The sequence below is a fragment of the Cyprinodon variegatus genome, unplaced genomic scaffold, assembly GCF_000732505.1.
Source record: "Cyprinodon variegatus isolate N-32 unplaced genomic scaffold, C_variegatus-1.0 Scaffold276, whole genome shotgun sequence".
In the NCBI taxonomy this organism is placed as follows: Eukaryota; Metazoa; Chordata; class Actinopteri; order Cyprinodontiformes; family Cyprinodontidae; genus Cyprinodon; species Cyprinodon variegatus.
Window position 1 is genome coordinate 106,995 of NW_015150729.1, and position 18,981 is coordinate 125,975.

General features: G+C 39.2%; 1 protein-coding gene across 1 annotated transcript; it reads right to left on the reverse strand.

The window, feature by feature from the left end:
* Positions 1-694: 694 nt before the first annotated feature.
* med1 (mediator complex subunit 1) lies at positions 695-18,556 on the reverse strand. Its single transcript, XM_015383129.1, has 16 exons — positions 18,405-18,556; positions 15,377-15,483; positions 12,863-12,941; positions 11,666-11,720; positions 11,404-11,536; positions 11,229-11,257; positions 11,039-11,110; positions 9,421-9,495; positions 9,007-9,152; positions 7,006-7,117; positions 6,781-6,905; positions 6,551-6,678; positions 6,163-6,364; positions 5,953-6,048; positions 5,069-5,174; positions 695-4,989 (listed from the first exon to the last, which is right to left on the reverse strand). The coding sequence occupies exons 1-16, from the start codon at positions 18,523-18,525 to the stop codon at positions 1,215-1,217; spliced, it is 5,361 nt and encodes a 1,786-aa protein (XP_015238615.1). The 5' UTR covers positions 18,526-18,556; the 3' UTR covers positions 695-1,214.
* Between the last annotated feature and the right edge of the window lie 425 nt (positions 18,557-18,981).

Sequence of the window (18,981 nt, forward strand, 5' to 3'; positions counted from 1 at the left end):
GTTATATACAAGTAATAAATTAAGTTAACAAAATTGAGCCAAATTCAAAAAAACTAGCTAAGACAGGTTAAGGGTATAAAATAGCATCCACCACAAACAAGATCAATGGGCAAAGTAGACTAAATGTTCTCTAGGTTCCCTTCTTTATCAGTGAAACATCTAATTGGTGATAAACTGATGAGATTTTATGTCATAACTCTATACATCATGTTTTACATATTTAAACTCACCCTATTTATTTAGGCCTCTCAACCTGTTACTTTACTGCCATCTAGTGTTTCCATAGTACATTACAGTTACTTCATCTTCAGTTTGTGGCCATAAAAGAAGCACCAAAGTATTTGTCTTGCTTCAAATAATGTAACATGACAGACTATCGGGATAAAAGGACAATAGTTATGAATATAAAAGTCATGATTAGCTTAACTAGAAGTATGAAATTCAATGCTTTTATAAGTCAATCATTGAAGGGGGCTGGAATGGCCACAAAATTCTGATTTTTGAAAGAAAAAGTAAAGGCATGTATTGTTTTATTTTTACTTCTTAATAAATTTAAACTTTGCGTTGGTCCATGACATAAAACCCAAAACAAATGCAGTTTTTTTTTAATATATACTTCAAAATTCAAAACTTTTAGAACTCAGTAACACAGGAGATAAGTCAGTTTTAAAAAGTTAAATATTTATTTCAAGAATTAAGATTCTACAAAAAAAAAAAAAAAAATGTAGCCTTTTTCTGTACCTAGACTAATTTACAGCATTTTTTAAATAATGATCAGTAAAAATGCTCGTCTGCATCTAAAAATCAAAACGTTTATCATTCTCAGTTTAAAATTCTTTTACACTTTTTGGACAGCATACAACAGTAATGTAGACACCATGCAACAAGATATATTCTCAGAGATAAAATATTCTAACAAAAGAAAACAATATCAATTTTTGAAGCACGATTTAAAACCCTTTCTGGAGAGGAGCTAAAGGAAACTAAAACTCTGCTGCAGATTTTGATCTGCATCTTCCACCATCAAAACCTGTCAGCCAAACCATTAAATAACTCAATGATACTGGTACAGTAAACACTGGGTTTGGTTTTGACAGGTCACTTTTGCCCATCCTGTTATTTTTTTTTGTTTGTCTGTGTGACTTTAGTTGAATAAATAAAAGGAAACTTTTTAAAAGATGACAGAAATGAAGTAAAACCTCTTAAAATCAGGTTTAAAAGTTGCCAATAAGGGCAGAGTCCATAAGGTCATCATCTTCATTTCCCATACACATGGGACTGGACCGGGATGGACGATCTGAACTAAGCATGGAGAGTGATGAATCTGAGGCAGAGATGGGAGACCGGGACCAACTGTCTGTTTTTGTTGAATGTGAAGAAGACCCCATGGACATGGAGGACTTCTTCTTCTCCTTCTCCCTGTCCCTCTCTCGGTCTCTGTCTCTCTCTCGATCCTTATCCTTCAGCTTCTTCTTCTCCTTCTTGTGCTTTTTGTGTTTCTCCCCCGAGCTGAGAGGGATGGAGCTCATGTAGTCCTGGGGGGGAAGGGGGCGCATGGTCTGGTCATCGTCCGAGCTGGGGCTGTTCTGGTGAGACTTCTCGGCTACCGAGCTGCTTCCAGACTCACTCTCGCTGTCCTGGTTCAGAGGTGTGTATCCTGGTGAGCGACTGTGGCTTGGCGATGACCGGTCATGTTTAGGAGTGGAGCCGCTAAAGAGGGGGGACGCTTTGAGGCTGGAGATCTGCGGACGCATAGAGTCTCCGGATCCCTCCCCGGTTTTCTGAAGGGTCACTTTGGCCTTGATGCTGGGGGAGCCACCATCTGGCTTGCTGATGATGATTTTGGCCAGAGTGGTTCCACCTGACCCTCCAGTTTTTGGATCCATCATCTTTTTGTCTCCACTACTACCCCCTGAAACCATCACTTTGGACTTTCCCTCTTTATCAGACTTTTCCCGCTTGTATTCTCCGCTTTGAGAGGATGAAGAATGTTTAGAAGAACCCATGTTTGAGGGTCCGCTGGGAACATTTCCAGGACCACCAGGAGTAGATGCTGACCCGGGACCTCCAACTGGTGTCCCTACCTCACAACCATCCTCCCCAACTCCTCCGCTGCCCACACTCTTTAGTTTGTCTATGACTGCTGTTAGAGAAGGTTTCTTGTTTCTACTGGGAGACTTCCCTTTGGCGTTGGGGTTATTAGCATTGTTCTGACCCGCCCCTCCGCCACTCCCTCCGCTATTTCCTTCACTCCCATTACCACCACCTCCTCCTCCTCCACCGCTGCCATACTGAGACTGGGATCCACCAGAGAAGCTCATGGAACCGGACGCTGAGCCGGATGAAGACGATGCAGAACCAGCGGAACCCCCGCCACTGGGTTTTTGGGAACTTCCACCAGAGGAAGACTTGGATCCTCCCGAGCTGCTGCTTCCTGATCCAATTGGGGACTTAGCTTTGGAAGAAGGAGGAGTTCCTGGAACTTGGGACTGCTGCATTTTCATCGGAGAGGAGAGTTTGTCACCGGAGCTGCTGGAGCGGGAATGGGAAGGTGAGATGTTAGGCTTTATGTTGGGATTCATAAGTGAACCCGGAGGTTTACCTCCCTGAGGCTTAATTTTACTGCCACTTCCCATTCCACCTCCAGTCCCCCCAGGCCCAGATAGACCATGCTTAGTGATCGGGGATGATCCAGGTTTGCCAACACTCATACCTTGAGAGGATCCTTTCATCTGTGATTGGCCGCTTCCACCTCCTGACCCCCCTGGTTTGGAACTGTTGCCCTGCGACATGGATCCTTCTTTGGACTTAATCTTTCCAGAGGAAGAAGAATGTGAATGGTGGCTTTTGCTGCTGCTGCTCGTCCCACTTCCACCTCCAGAGCCGCTCGTCGCAGAGCTGCTGGAGGTGTATCCACCGTGGGAGGAAGTTTTCCCCCCAGTGATCGTACCTTTAGGGATCTGAATAGTGATTTTGGGGATTGGGGGGGTAGCACCTCCTGGAGGAGTTTGTGAGCGTCCAGAACTACCGGGAGACTTGGAGCCTCCACCGCTTATGCTTCCTCCTGAGCCTGAACCACCACTGGGAGGCGTGTAGGGTCGCCCCCCTGAGCTGTGAGAGGGGGACTTCCCATCTGGGTCGAGCTTTTTGCGTTTCGGGGGTTTATCTTTAGATTTTCCCTCACTTGATGGTGTCCGGCTTCGTTTGACCTGTTTACTCTCTGCTGAGCTGCTTCCCATTCCCATCCCAGAACCGCTTCCTCCATTTCCCCCACTCTCATCCTTGGGCCGCATGAGTCCCTGTTTGATTTTTGGTTCTGCATTTTTAAAATCCGAACATGCAGTGCTGATTCCCATCATAAGGGGGCTTTGGGATCCCCCGCTGTGTGTGTCTATTAAATCAGGAGCTTGACCCAAAAGTGGTTTCCCACCACCGCTGTTGACTCCAAAGACCCCCATATCAAAAGGGTCCTTCAGTGAGGACTCTGGAGTGCTCTGTCCATGTGGAGGGTTCTGTGGAGTTCCTGAGGGAGTATTCTGCTGGCTACCTCCCCCAAAGCCTTTTACCAAATCCATGTCTCCATCAGCACTTGGAGAGCTGTCATCAAAGTAGTTTTGTGAGAAGCCATGGCCCGAGGTCAAAAGGTCAGGGTTGAAGTCAGACGCATCAGGAAAGAAGTTAGTGGAAGAGGAGTCACTGTTGGGAGTGGCAGCAGTCGCGGCTGCCTCAGCAATCAGGTCAGCCGCATCAGTAAATGGGTTTTCGTTGCTGTTGGTATTGAAAATGTCTGCCGAATCGAACACAGCGCTACCCTGCCCCGAGCTGGAGGAGTCACGAATGGGAGTGCCTAAAGGCCCTCCATCTTCCGGTTGCCCATGGCTCCCACCGCTACCTTTTCCAGTTTGCTCAGGTAAATCCTGCAGGATTTCTGTAATATCAGGCCCAATGCTGTCAGAGCTTGGAAGGCGGACGATGCGAGGCGGGACAGAACCGGCCTGTTGCTGCTGAGACTGAACATGAGACTGTGGGTAAGCCATGCCAGAGCCTGGTGGGGGCGTTCCACACTGGCTAAGTGCTGGAGTTATGCTGTGGTGTGTGTCCAAGCCATCACCAGGGAGGTTAACATCAAATATAGAATTCTGAGAAGCGTCCACGTCCATTGAGAGCAGCTTGCGGTGGAAATCATCCTCATGAGCAACCGAGTGGTGCTGGAGGTGCTGTGGCATGGAGGAACCCGGTTGAGGTTTCACACTCAGCCCGCCACCTCCTCCACCTGCACCTACTCCAGGCAACACTCCTCCCTTTTCAGGGCCGCGAGGACGCTTCTTCTTCCCCTTGCCGTTGCCACTAGGACAAGCCCCGCCCATGCTATCTGTTCGTGGAGAACCTGATGAGGAATTCTGTCGCTCTAAGGGACTCGAGCTGTACAGCGCAGCAAAATCCTGTGTGGGGTTATCTTTTAACAGGTTCATCAGCATAGGGTGACTCTTTGTGTTGCTGGCAGGGGATGAAGTTGGTGGGGGAGTTTGATGGGGCTGTGGTGCATTCTGGGAGCTGGGACTGGAACCAACATTTCCAGTTATCTGTAACAAACTGGTCAGAATGGGGTTCTGAGTGACTTTGCTGTAGTCGTCTGAATGGCCTTGCTGTTGCTGCTGCTGGCCAGCAACCCCTCCTGGGGTCAGACACTCTCCCTGGGCTTGTCTGTCAGAACGGGACATTCCAAAGATAGAACTGATTGGACCTGCATAATTAGGTCCCCCAGGTGGTCCACTAGTAGGTGTGTTGCCACCAGTAAGCCCAGGTAGTCCCATTGGGTTGGTTCCATCTCCTGCCACCATATTGTAAGTAGGACTGCCGGAGGGAGGTGGGTTATTCTTCACCATGATCTCCACTGTCTGGGCTATTAAAGAGAGGGCTGGAGTGTCTGCCTGGATGGTCTCAGCTTTCCTCCGAATGGCCCGCATGGTAACAGGAATGGACATGCATCTACAATGGTGAGGAAACAATTAATACCAAATGCACTCTTTATATGAAGGCATTTAGAATAGTGAAAAAAGAAGCTCACCTTGTGACGACTTTAGTTATAAACTCATCCGTACAGATCAAAGCATCTGATGGGCCTTTATACAGGTGGCAGGAGACCTGCCTAGAGTCAATCACCTCCATGACGACTAAAAGAGGCCAGAAAAAATAAGGAACATGAAACAGAGTAGCCTTTGGATACTGTTTGAAATTCCAGTTTCTGTGTTCAGAAATGAACCCAACACTAAGACATTGAATAAGTAACTTTCCATCAACTGGTGATTCTCTGCTAATAACTGGGTAACTAAATGAAAGGCCTTGTACTATAGGGGATAATTGTAAAACATTAAAAATACATAAATGCCACATGGATTAAGTGTATAGGCGACAAGTGGTGCCCACACCACATGAAGTGTAAGATGTGGCTATTTGACCAGTGCAACGACAGGAATGTATTTTAAATTCATTATTTTCATCCAATTTGAAGTAAGAATGTTAGATAAACTCATCTGAAATTAAACTCCCAATGAGCTTGGAGGTTGGAGGGACGACATACTGAGGCCCATCATGCCAAAACCAGTTCAAGAGCTTGAGAAAAGGTTTAAATATTTGAAATGATCTAAACAGTGTCTAAAATTGGTAATTAAATCCCTTTTTTAATGACTGAAAAATCTGTTCGTAAATATTAGATTACAATGTTAATGTTTGGGACAAAAATCAATGCAATTACTCTTTGATTTTAGAAATTTGACAAAGACTTGACAAAGTCTAATAACTTTCACTTTTTTCCCCAATACTCTAACTTATTTTTGCCATGTTTATCCATATCTTCCAAGATGTGTATGAACCATTTATAATTTAAATATTGTAAATAATAGTTATGCATCATTCTGCTTAAAACTAAGCTGGAACATTTTTGCAACTTACCACAGACTAAAGATTCATTGACGGGATGCTGGAAGGAGACGCTGAAACTTGAATCAGTGAGCGGACAGACTTCGAACTGCAGAAGACCTGCACTGTCTGCAAAAAAAATAAAAAAACACACAAAAGAAATTGGACTCTATTGAAAGCAAAAAAACATAAACAAAGGAAGTTTGCTGGATGATTTTGTAAAGCTATGTCATTGCCACTCACCTTCTTTAACAGATGTCTGTTTGACACAGCTGCCAATGAGAGTGTTGTATGCCGCCTGATGGCGAATGATATCCAGCAAGAGGGGAACCTGTGCTGGGTGGCGAAAGGGGATCTTGGACACCATTGCTCCTTGTAATGAGTGCCCATCGTGCACTGGTGCATCACCGTTTAGGAAATAACAGTGTTGCTGGTCTGGTAAGACCTGAAAAATAAAATTCAATAAATGTGCATGAAAGACAAACGTTTTTTTCTCCCTAAAACAAAAAGAAGGATTCCCATTAATTTAATCTAATACGATTTATAACTGAAATGAGGTAGTAGAATTACAAGACATAAGAAGTACTACGGGTCTAAGAATCAATATAGAAGGAATCAGATATCAGCTCACAGAATAAAAGTGCATGTTGTGCAACGTAGCAGGCACAGAGCTCCCCTCCTCCAGAAGCTGCAGCTGACTCTGAACAATTAACTGGTAAAGAGGTGAGAGGTTGGGTGACGTCTCAAACACGGGGATCGCTAGGGTTGAGAAGAAAAGACAGATTTAGCCCTGAATCCTTAAAGGTCACAAACTCTACCTTGGCATAACAAACTCAAGGGTATCTATGAATGAGATCTCACAAGTGGCATTGCATAGCCTCTGGATGAAGGAGAGTGAGAAAGGCATGGGGCGGTTCATCTTGAGGAAAAAACAGGCCGGCAGGTCCACGCTGTTTGAGTTGCTCACAGTGGAAAAAGACGGTGTGCTAAAATAAAGCCCAAAATAAAGATATGCTGTTAAAATTAAATAATACTTAACATAACACAATAAAAAAGAAAAGGGTGTTTATGGCAATCAACACTTACCCTTTGTTATCAACAGGGTGGGATCCGGTGATGAGGGGAGCGATCGGGAGCTTATACACAGCTGAAGTTCCCTCGATGGTCACAGATACACTGACACCCAGGGAGCGTGGAACTATAAAGAGCAGTGAACACGTATAGAGATAAGTCAAAGGGTTGACAAGATATTGATCAGGTACCCAGGGCTGCTACACGTTTCATCTCAAAATGTAATACGATCTCAGAGAACTGTTGTTGGTTTTCTGCAGTGATATACCATTTAAAAACTAACCTTTACTTAACCTGTTTTAATAGTATTTGAGTCTTACTTTATGCAGGGTCAACAAACAGACCAAACACAGATTCTTTACAGCTGCTTTTGTGAAGAGTGGTACATTTATAATGTTTGTAAAAAAACAAAAATGGCATTTTGGTGTTTCGTTTTTGGTATCTTAGACCCATTTTATTACACAAGTCCAGTTCAACCTGAAACTAAAGTTGTACAGAGAGCAAAAAGGTATTTAAATTTCCCATTTTTACTTTTAAATCATTGTTTATCAAAATATTCCAAGAATAGTGTATGGGATATGCACAGTGCATATTCCTTAATCATCTGATTTATACACTACCAGAGAACCGTTTGGACTCACCTTGTCCTCAAAGGTTTTCTTTATTTTTATTACAATTTTTGGTTACTTATTTAAGGCCAGGGCTGCAACTTGCAATTATTTTGCTAATCGATTAATCTTCCAATTTTTCTTTTTAGATTAATCAATAAATAATCAGAAAGCAAAAGATTTTTTACAGAATTAAACAACCTGAAACTAAAACTTCTCCATGAGAGAAGCTCTGGATAGAGCATATTGACAGCCATTTTTTTTTTGTTGTTAAATGCAACATTTTAATTTTTCTTTTAAAATTTAAGCATAAAGCGAAAGTACATAATGACAAAAAAAAATGGAGCTTAATTCCCTTGTGTGTGGAAAAACAGCAATACAAATAGAGGTGTTTTTGAAAAATATGTTTTGAATTATTTCATCATTTTATATTTGCTACAACTGAATTGTCACAGCCAGAACAGAAGAGTTTCTACAGCAGCAATATCTTTTATAAAACCTTGTTGACATGTAGATATTTTTTCCAGTAGCTTATTGATTACTAGAGTCAACGTCTGTTATGAAGCGAAGCAGAAATACATTAAAACTAACCTATTTTAGTATTTTATTTTATTTTAGTTTATTTATCAAAGATCATGTCATTACTGTGGCATTCAGGCATATGTAATAGTATGTGTAATGCTTCATACGATGAAGCAAATTAATGGGAAATTAAGTTCATTGGGTTGTCACATTCTGTACTTTTGAAAATGAAAAAAAAAAAGGGTTTTTAAGTGTGTGTAGGAAAGAGGACTGTCTGGATAAAAACTTTCATTTACAATACTCCAGCTTTGAGTATTGACCAATACCGATATTACCCAGATACCATATCAGCACGAGTATTACATACTTTTTTTACTCATCTTGTAGTGTGGAATGATAAAAAAAAAACTATACTGATATTATAACACCTTTTGTATATCAGAGATTTAAGATGAGGGCTACTATATTCTGATAGAACCAATCAGGTCCTTAAGTGTTGTGATGCAAACATGTCAAATTTAAAAAGAAAAGCTCCTATATCAACCAGTTTTTAATATATTAATGATCTAAACAGCTCTTTTGGAACTTTTTATAAAGGGCACAATTAAAAAAATCCCTTTGCTGCAGCTACAATCTTGACCTTTATGGTTACAGAAAAAGCGCTGCTGCATTATGGGTCCACCTGGAGAGATGCGATTGGTTCGGTCTGTTTTAGACTCACCAGACTGACCAAGTTTCAACATCGATATCTGATGGGGACATCCCAGTAGGAACCTTGGGAATTGTTCTCTTGGTCGACGCTTTAAGGGCACATTGAAATGTTGCCATCTTCTCAAAGTACAGTGATAACAAAGAGGCTTCTTCCTCCGTTCATAACTGAACTTACCATTATTATCTGTTAAGTCCACCTCAAATATGTCATAAGGGGACACGTAGCACTGAAGAGACACCAGATTTCCACCACTCCGGGGAGTCAGCCAGCCAACACACCCATGAAGAATAGTTTCGACCACATTAGCATTCATTGCTAACCTAACAGACAGGAAAAAAGACCCAAACACATGAACGAACGGAGCATTTTGCTACTTATCAATCAACAGCTTTCTCCTTCAACATCTGTTAATTTCTCTACACCAACTTGCTAAACATGACATGGCCTCATTGCAGTCCACACAAACAAATTCTTAAAGCCAGAGTTAATTTTATAGAAATATTATGGATGCATCAACACTCACTGTAATGTTATAATCATCTGTTTTTTCCCTGAGGAATGAATCAAAACAGCAGGCTGTTAACTTACCTAAACATGTGCATCATCTTGGTAAGATCGAGTTCCAAAGACTGTAGTGCTATATACATCTTTGTTTTCAGCTTACTGAAACACAATAATGCAAAAAGTATTTTTAAACTTGTTTTCTAAAAACAACATAAAATCAGACTTAATTAACCACTGAGGGACATTGGAGGGCTTTTTTTGTGTTGAAGTTTATATGGAGGCAAGAAGACTTAAAGTTAGCCGTCTTTAGTGTCAACTAGATGATCAGATAAGAGGAAGAACAGAAGTCAACTCATCATTCAAGGTGGTACTTTTTAAAAAGGACCGAGATAAAAGCAAATAAAACAACTTATTACATAAAAGTTTATGCTTTAACTTTCTCAAGTTTTAGTCGATCGTATAATATGTTAAATTTAGAAAAGCTAGCAGCCTTCTAAAAAAAAAAAATCAATGTCGATGATCTATAGTTTATATGAAATTCACATACACACTGCTGTTTAAAGTTATGCTAATCTGGCTAACTCCCATCGTTGGTTGTTAGGGACATTTTAAAATGTTAAATCCTATTTTACTTAAAACATAGATGGAGAATCCACCACAATACTTTGATTGGTTTATCGTCAGTAAAATATTGCCACAGCTAGTAATGAAGTGTCACAAATTCTCTTTTTAATTATGTTCATTTTAACATATAAAACAAATACATTCAATGCAATTTTATTGATGCCTTTTAATGAGAATAAAGAAAGGAAGATGAAAGAAGGATACAGAGGAGGGGACCTGGAATGTAAGGACAGAGGGAAGGATCACTTACACCCAGCGGAAGCGATGCGTTAGCGCCGCTGTTCAGCTGTGCAAATATTAGCTTGAATAATCCTCCCTATTCCTTAATGCATTTAGCTCCTTTGCAGATTAAGTGTCCGCCAAGGAGCTAAATGCTTTTTACTACACCAGAAGTGGTTTCAAAATAAAGCGACTGCATGGTTGGACTCGGATCACATCAGGATTGCATCATCGTGCTATAGTAGAGCATTGTGGGGTTTAATTAGAACAATAAACCAGTAAAGAGCATTATTTGGCCAGTACTATCAGCATCCACCACGCCTGCTTGTTATCTAATTGCCTGTTTGTTTTTCTTTGGATCAATCATAGATAAACAAGTTTAAATAATTTTTGGGGGTTAATTTATAACTGAATAAACAATAACTGTAACAGTTATTATATACTGTCTTCTAGACAACAGGATAGAGGATACTGTATTGTCCATTTGTGATAAATTACATTTTATTATAAATATATAATATAACAAACTGATATTAGATATTCCTTACTTTTGTACTTTTAATGTATAAAATCACATTCCCATATTTTACAGACTGCAAAATAAGCAAGAGGACAATTTTTTATGCTGTTCACACTGATTTCAATAGAAAATTTTACACAGCAGCAAAACCTAAACTCAATTAATAGATCAATAGAATAGAACTCCTTAATTTAATTAAGGAATATAAGTACTTGTTGATGAATAAATACTAGTTGCTTTTTACCTCATCAGAACAGTGGCTTGATAATAAAAAGCCCAGCAATTATAACAATCTCAATGAACTCAAAGATGTGCAAGAACACGTCACAAGAAACTTACTTGTCTCCAGGAAGCCGGTATAAATCAACCAGTCCTTTGAGATGTTTAGAAAAGGCTTCAAAGTTCTTTTCACTAAAGAAAGAAAAGAAAAATGCAATGGCTGTCATTTAGATATTATTACCATAAGGCATAGCCTACATTACAGAGGGTATTAAAATAAAGAAAGCTTTGAAATTATTGCTTAACCCACCTCAGATGTTGGCTAAGTTCAGGACAACTCTGGAACCACCAAAAGAAAAAGAAAAAAGAAATATAAATTGCAAGCATTTAAAGAATCCAAGGAAAGTCCACAGTCTTTGAGAAAGCCTCTTTCAGATAATCTCTTATCTTAAGACATTGTTACACCAGACTTTCTATATACTAACCGTCGGGTTTTCCCCTTGATGAGCAACCTTGACGTCCACCAACTGGCCACCAGCATCCAGCTGCACCTCTACATAAAACATGTCTGACGTGATGTAGCACTCTGTTTTTGTTGGACTGAGGTGAGAGCCCAACCTACAAATACAGGAGAATAATAATTAAACCTGAAACAGATCACTATATTTTTCTATCTTATTCCATGCTGCAGTATAGCAACAAAACAAAAAAGACATTAAGTAAGAAAGGATAAAACATGACACTTACATGTTTTGTCGAGCTATAGACTCCAGCCGATCAGTCATGGAGGGGAGAGATGAGACTGGAAAAAAAAGAATCAGAAAAAAGAATCAGAAAACCTTAATACCTTTACAATATACATTTTAAAAAAATGCAAGAACCAATAAAAGACATGCAGTATAATGCGTTCATTAGCCAGGCCACATTGATTTGTAATAAAAAATGATATTGGCCATTTTATCCTTAAGCAAACTCGATTGCTGTTCGGCCAAAAAAATATGGGAGCTATTCAGGTGCTAGCTTGAGGAGCTGGTTGAGTGTTTTAGTTACAACAGAACCGCATAAAGGCAATTCTACATCTTTGTTGTCATTAAACTATGTAAAATAATTCCATACTTGAAAAGGTTTGGATCCTTTCAAATTAAGGTTAGGAACTATTTCCTCTTACAACTATTATAGGTTGGCTTAAGGATAACAGTGGTGCCCTCTTCTGGATAGCAGCCACACTACAACATGAAAAAGGGTCTGCCTAAGTGGAAGTTATCTGTTAATCGAATGGAACAAATTTTTATCCAAATCATATACTCAGTTATGTGTTTGCATCCCTACATGCATGCTGGTTTAGGCAATGGTGGTAGTATGTTAGAAATCCTAGAGTTCAGATAAAGGCAGACAAACTAATGGGGAAAAACACATAGACTGCTGTTAGTTGTGCCTAAATGCCCGAAACCCTAAAATAAAGAGATTAAAGCATCAAATCTGTAAAAAATAGTTTTGAAATAAAGCTGAAACACTTTTTAACAGCAAAGATGCGCGACTCTAGCTTCTCTCTCAACACCTTTGACATATCTGATGTAAACTAAATAATTCATTATCAAAGAGATTCTCAGAGCTCACATAAATAAATCTCAACACACAACTGTAAATCTGACCTTTTTTTTTACATTAAGTAGGGGATGTTTTTAAAAATGATCTTTAAATTCAATCCAGTTTGTTTCTGAAGCAGTAATTCACAAAACACCTGAGTGGGCCATTTTTATGCACTTATATGTAAATCAATGAAACCATTGAGTAAAACATCTACAGGCTTGTGGGTAGTGTTCAAGAAATCCAAAATAAAATCACAATTGCAATATTGGTTTAAACAAACAAGCACAGTTTTGATTTCTAGTAGGGGAAGTTATTTGTTTGAAATCCAAACCTTCTTAGATTCAACAACCTCACCTTTCAGAGCTTTCTGAAGGGTCTCCAAACAGTTCAGGAGGAGCTGATGACCCGCTTCATTCATCACGCCACGTTTCTCCTGAAACACCATGTGGGCAGTTAAAATATATATTAATAATAGGATACTTACAGAAAAACTAATAATTTAAAATAAGATTGACTAAATCTAGTACGATTTCATAAAATTTCTATGCATATAAAATATCGTACATATATTTTAGTAGGTATATTTCACAGCTTGTATCAGTTTATGAAGTTATTGACTTTAATAAGCACACAATGCCACACATAGCTGAATCACCTCTTTGATGCTTTCACACCTAACTCCTTTCTAACAACATGTTGTTCATATGTAGAGGCCATTCAGGAGTGCTGCGAAGAAAAGTGATACAATGATGCTATCCTAGCAATGCAACAGGAACGATTATAGCGAAGCAATGGCGACACCTGAGATGAGTGCACAGCAACGGTTGCTGGATAATCTAGACTTTGGGGTCTTGTTACAAAATGACAAGAAATAAGGAATCTGATGTGGCTATGATGTAGGGTAAAGGAGCAAAGTGGAGACCAAGCTAAAAACAATGCTGCCATAGGGTGAAGTGAGTAGTGCTCTTAAGAGGTTCCTCGGTGGCCTTTTAAAAAGCTTTTTTAATTAAGCCCTTAATGCGACAGTGAAATCATTCATTATTCGTCCTACACTTTTAGCCCAAAGAGCTGCTCTGATCTCCCGCTGTTAGCTTCCTAGAGGTGGGTGCGGCCGCCCGGCAACATTGTGACAGCTCTAGTGTACTCTCTGCCCCACTTCTTGCTCTGATCTCCCCCTGCTCCTGCCTGAGCTCTAGGTTGCGGCCTCACCCTACCTCTGTTGTCTGGGTAATCCCACCCTAAAGCGAGATTACAGTTTCAGGTCCTGGTCTGATAGAAGCACCACAAGAAAGTGATCCACATCAAGCTGTAGATCTATAGAGGATCTGATGGACCCAGGAACACCGCTGCAGCTGTTTGGCTTTCCATTATGAATGAAGCACTGCGATCGACTCGCTGAGTTAAAGCCTGTTAGGAGCAGACAGAAGCACCTTCTATTTAATGAAGGAAGGGAATGTTGCCCGCCATGCAAATCTGCTGGAGTTATGTGAGGCATGCGACAGCACCTCACATAACGCCTGCACCTTGCATCCAAACAAATGCAAGCTTTTTTTGGATTAACCTGGTAGCTGTTATGACCCATCTGTGGCGCTTCCAAATTTGCAGCCTCATATGATCACATTAAGGCTACAGTCCATCATTAGAACAGCTTTACTTCACTAGTTAGGCTAATTCAAATGGCTAAAGAACAGTAAATTAGTTAGTTTATGCATTTTCTGGCATATTAGGTGATTTTGGTTAATCTAACTACAAAATGACTCAAAGTTGAAATAGAAAGGAGCAGTTTTATCGTGTGTGATGGTAGATTATCCTTTCTTTTTTCAATGTGGCTGGTCTGAATCAGACAAAAAATGCTTCAAGTAATAAAAATCAAGAGAATTTTACAGTATGGTGGGAGCCTCTCGAGCAGTCACGTGACGAAACACAGCTGTGACGTCAGTGTAGTCAAACATCCTCAGACAGATATATAGAAACACTACTTCACGTATTGTTAAGAACTCTGAAAGGATTGTTAAATGTCATTAAATGGTCTATTGTACTGCTGCCAATTGTAGGAATGGCTTTGGATCAGGAAAAGTAATGCTTAATTATCCAAAGGACCAGGTTTTGTGTCAAATTTTGATCCGGAAAGTAAATCGATTAAACAAAAATCAACAGGATAATCTGTGGCGTCCAAGCCCATACAGTAATCTATGTTCGGATCACATCACAGTAGATTCTTTCATCATCAATCCTGCTTCTACAGCATCAGTTGGATTCCATATACCAAAAACCCAGCCACCAAAGAATCAATCCGAATCCTGCGATCCCCTCTTCAAACAAAGGTTAAACTCTGATTTAAACTAATTAAAGCACAGAACCATCTGTAAAATGTTCTGAAAGATAATGAACTTCCATCGGCTCTGCATAAGATCAAAGAACATTTAGCAGCGGTGATTAAAACAGCGAGCATTATAAAAACCACTAAGACTCTGATTGCTTCGCATTCGTCATCGTTAAAGGATAAAAACTCAATCACAAAGGTAAATAAAATTTGACTCGCAATGTAGAATGACTACTTACTGACTAAAATGATGTCACGGCATCCTACAGCGCCTCTGTGGGTCACGTGACCGAATTAGGAATTTAGCATTGTCTGCTATCTTAGTGAATTATTTTATGCTATAAACAACAAAATGCTGGATATTTTTTAACGTGTGATGTATTTAATTTCGTACATACTATCAAATGAGAAACTATAAGTTTGTGTTTTCTATTTGAACCTTAACGTAAGATATCAGAAAGTGTTTGTCGACTGGTTAGAAGCTCCTCAATATTAGAGATTTATTGTATATTTTCAGATAATTTTGTGTAAGGTGTTCGTCTCACCATTGCTTGACGCACAACATTGAAGGTCCCCTCCCATGGCCGCGAAGCATTGTGTTTAGCATGAAGCCGCTCCAGCAGAGCAGCCATGCGACTCTGCTTTTCTGCTTCTAAACAAAGAAAAAAAACAAAAGAGAGAAAATTCAGGATCAAGTCAATTAAAGGTATAGTGGAGGATTTTCTTTTTCCTGGGTGGATCATCAAAATAAGTGGTACTTCTAATTGTCAATCCTACAATTGAAATGTTTACACAAGGCCTTCTTATGTGCCCGTACCCAGGTAGCTATCTTTTTCCGCACATGCACACTTTCAGGCATATATGTGTGGTGAGCTACGTTGTCAGTCACTGCAGCTCGCCTTTCTCACTGCGGTTCTTTGAAAAAGGCAGAGGGTCGTAAGATGAAAAGCATCTACGAAGACCTGAGTGTTTTTGGGAGATTATTTTCCGTGTTGGCGTACACTGAAAGCACTGGTAGGGCTTCCCACTGATGCCTCAGTTGCGAAGTTTCTACTAGACAGGTAAAGTTTTTCAAGCTATTTGGAGATATCCATTTCACTTCACTGCTGATAAAAGTTATCTACCTATATATTGTAACTTTCCTGGGAAGATACGTTTATTTATTTTCTAATTTGCACATACACATAGAAGCATATCATGATTTCTTTTAATGTACCAGTAGTCTAATTTGCGGGGAAACTTTTTAAATATAAATATGGGATAAATGAGATCCATCTGAGCGACCGTCTTATCATTGTATCCTCAAACTTCCTTGAGGAGAAATGGGCTCATGCATGCTCTCATACGCATTTAATACCGGGTAAAGGGTTGTGCAGGTGCATTTTTAAAATTTAATTAGAGAGGGGAGGTCACAAAAAAAATCACAAAAATCCTCCATTTTACCTTTAGTATACAGCAGGGATGCATAATTATTTTTATGGTTAAAAGAAAATAAGTATACAACTTTGATGGCAGTGTAATTCTAATGGAAAAAAGACAGCAAAAAGCAAAGCTTAAGATAAACATCACATATATGTTGAAAATTAACTTATGAATCACAATAAGAACTTGGGAGACAAACCCTTTGATATCTAGCATTCGAACATTTTCAACAGCTGACCACTAGGACTGGACCCATCTTGGGAGAGGTTATAGCACTTTACAGAGATCCATAGTTATCAATTGGTAAATCCAAAGGTGCGACTGAAAGAACCATGCAGGACTGACATCCAAAGACTGGATAAACTCTGAAGCTGGACGATATGGCCAGAACTTTTATCATAACACATTTCTTAGTTTTGTTGGCTACAATATGATTATTATACTCTTATGCCCACAATGTAATGAAAAAATTATAATAATCACTTTTAATAAGTTTCTAAAATTTCTCTAACACAAAATTAAAATACATTTTTTCTTTTAAAAAAACAAACACATAAAACATTAAAAATCAGTCAGTGACAAATGCTGTAAATCATGGACTATAATGTATTTTAAAATGCATTTAAAAGTCATATCAATATTATAGGATAAAATTACATATTATACTAGATAAGCCAATCCATTACTTTTTTTAAAGCTTTATACAGCCAATCCTTTTTGTTTCCCTTTGTGGTAGCTATGTGTTAAATCACACTAGGACATCATTCCTGCGGCTGTCTTTGATGTTCTCGTTCGAGGAAAAAAAATGTGTTTAGTTATACCCTACCTCATCAATCTGCCTCTCAATGAAGCTAAGTGATCCCTAATCCTATACCTATAAAAAAGAAGAAAAACTGCCCCAAAGCACATTTCTTCCTCTTCGCTTGACCGTCGTGATGTTGGTCTTTTGGTGATAATATGATTTCCAACAGTGGGTGAAGGTGATGCTATGTGTTAACTGTAAAGGTCAATTCAATTCAACTCAGCTTATTTATATGGTGCCAATTCACAACACGTCATCTCAAAGCACTTTACAGAGACCATTCAACCAGATCATACAGTCAGACTGATTCAAAGTTTTCTATCTAAGGAAAACCAGTTGATTGCATGGACTCATTGACTCGAAGGCCATCCCTCACACCAAGCATGCTTGTAGCGACAGTGGAGAGGAAAAAGTCCTTTTTAACAGGAAGAAACCTTCAGTAGAACAAGGCTCAAGGTAAGACTGGGGGTCGAAGTCTGAATTATTCAGACATCAACAAACAATGCAAAGATGTGCCCGTATATCTAAATTATATGGCAATGGGCTGCAAAATTACAATATATTTCTGCATTGGGTTTTAATTATTAATCTTTTTTTTTTATCTATGATTTGTGCATCTTTAGAAGGAAAATTATTTCAAAGTTGTTCTCTAAAGTGCATTCTATAAAAAAAGTTGAGTCTTCACAATTAGCATTTTATTTATTTATTTATTGTTTTCATATTTTGCACATAACGCTCAACATTGTAAAGGAAATAAAAAAAATTAGTGACAACTCATGTTCCACTGTGTGGGTTAAGAAGGTCCGATCGACTTTAAGGCAATTACATCATTGCAATAAGAATATATCATTATAAAAGGAAAAACAAGTACGCCTACCTCTTTGACAAGCCTAAAAACAAATTCGTTTTTACACACAACTGTCAGCTACAGCTAATAAGTGTGTAATAATCTCTTATGACATTTAATATAAGCTGTTATTAAGCAATCACTTTTATGGATCAACGCTGCAACTCAAGAGACGCTACATATAACAGTTATGTAGAAGAAATATTTGAATTTAGCTCTGTGATATCTTATGTTTATCTTGGTGTTGAGGCAGTTTGTTAGCCTACGTTTAACATTCGTTCACAATTTAACTTTTGAAAAGATAGATTAACTAATCTTATTATTGGCACGGCTTTACTTTGTGAAACATAAATAATTTACTATGTTGAAGACGCAAAAGGAAAACTATAAACAATAATACTCGGATAAGCGAACTGTTAGCAGTAGCTAGCTAGCCTTTGTAGCATCGGTCACTGATTTCAATTGCTTTTAAATAACAGTCAAAAGAAAGACTTGTCCGCACCTGTTATATCTTCTGTTTTAGTACGGTCTCCAAAAGTCTGATTGGATCCTTGTTGAACTGATATAGAAAGTTCTCTGGCGGGACTGCCGCTCTGCAGCGAAACACCAGGCCCAGCCGCCATTGTTTCCCTTCAAAGGCCCTATGCCCGCTTCACTCCCCTCCCACTCGGGCTTCCGTAGCTCACGCTTTTTTTTTCATCATAGGAACAGAAAACAGTCATCTGGCTTTGTCATACATTTCATATATCTTTTTTCCATCTTTTAAATGTTTCATTAATGTTGTACATCATGATACAATTTAAACAGCCTCCATAGCAAAATTAAATATGGAACATGTATAAAAATATATCTATCTATTGCATTGTTAACCCCAGCAAACAGATAAAAAAAAATAAAGGAATAATTGCCTTATTTATACTTCTCATTCTGCCCTATGCTACCACTAAAACTGTGAAAACTGTCTGTTTAGGGCTCTCTACGGACATGCCCACGCAGTTTATGTTTTTCCATTTTATCAACAAATACCATAATAATCACAACCAGGGGGTGGAGCCAAACACAACAAATAATAAATAAAT

What these genes read in the sequence shown, in the direction of transcription:
- med1 (XM_015383129.1), bottom strand. Translation starts at nt 18,525, where the DNA reads ATGGCGGCTGGGCCTGGTGTTTCGCTGCAGAGCGGCAGTCCCGCCAGA. An exon ending in CCTTCAGAAAGCTCTGAAAG is followed by an intron (nt 11,721 to 12,862) that starts GTGAGGTTGTTG and finishes TTTTTTTTCCAG; the next exon opens with TCTCATCTCTCCCCTCCATG. An exon ending in ATAACTAAAGTCGTCACAAG is followed by an intron (nt 4,990 to 5,068) that starts GTGAGCTTCTTT and finishes TCACCATTGTAG; the next exon opens with ATGCATGTCCATTCCTGTTA.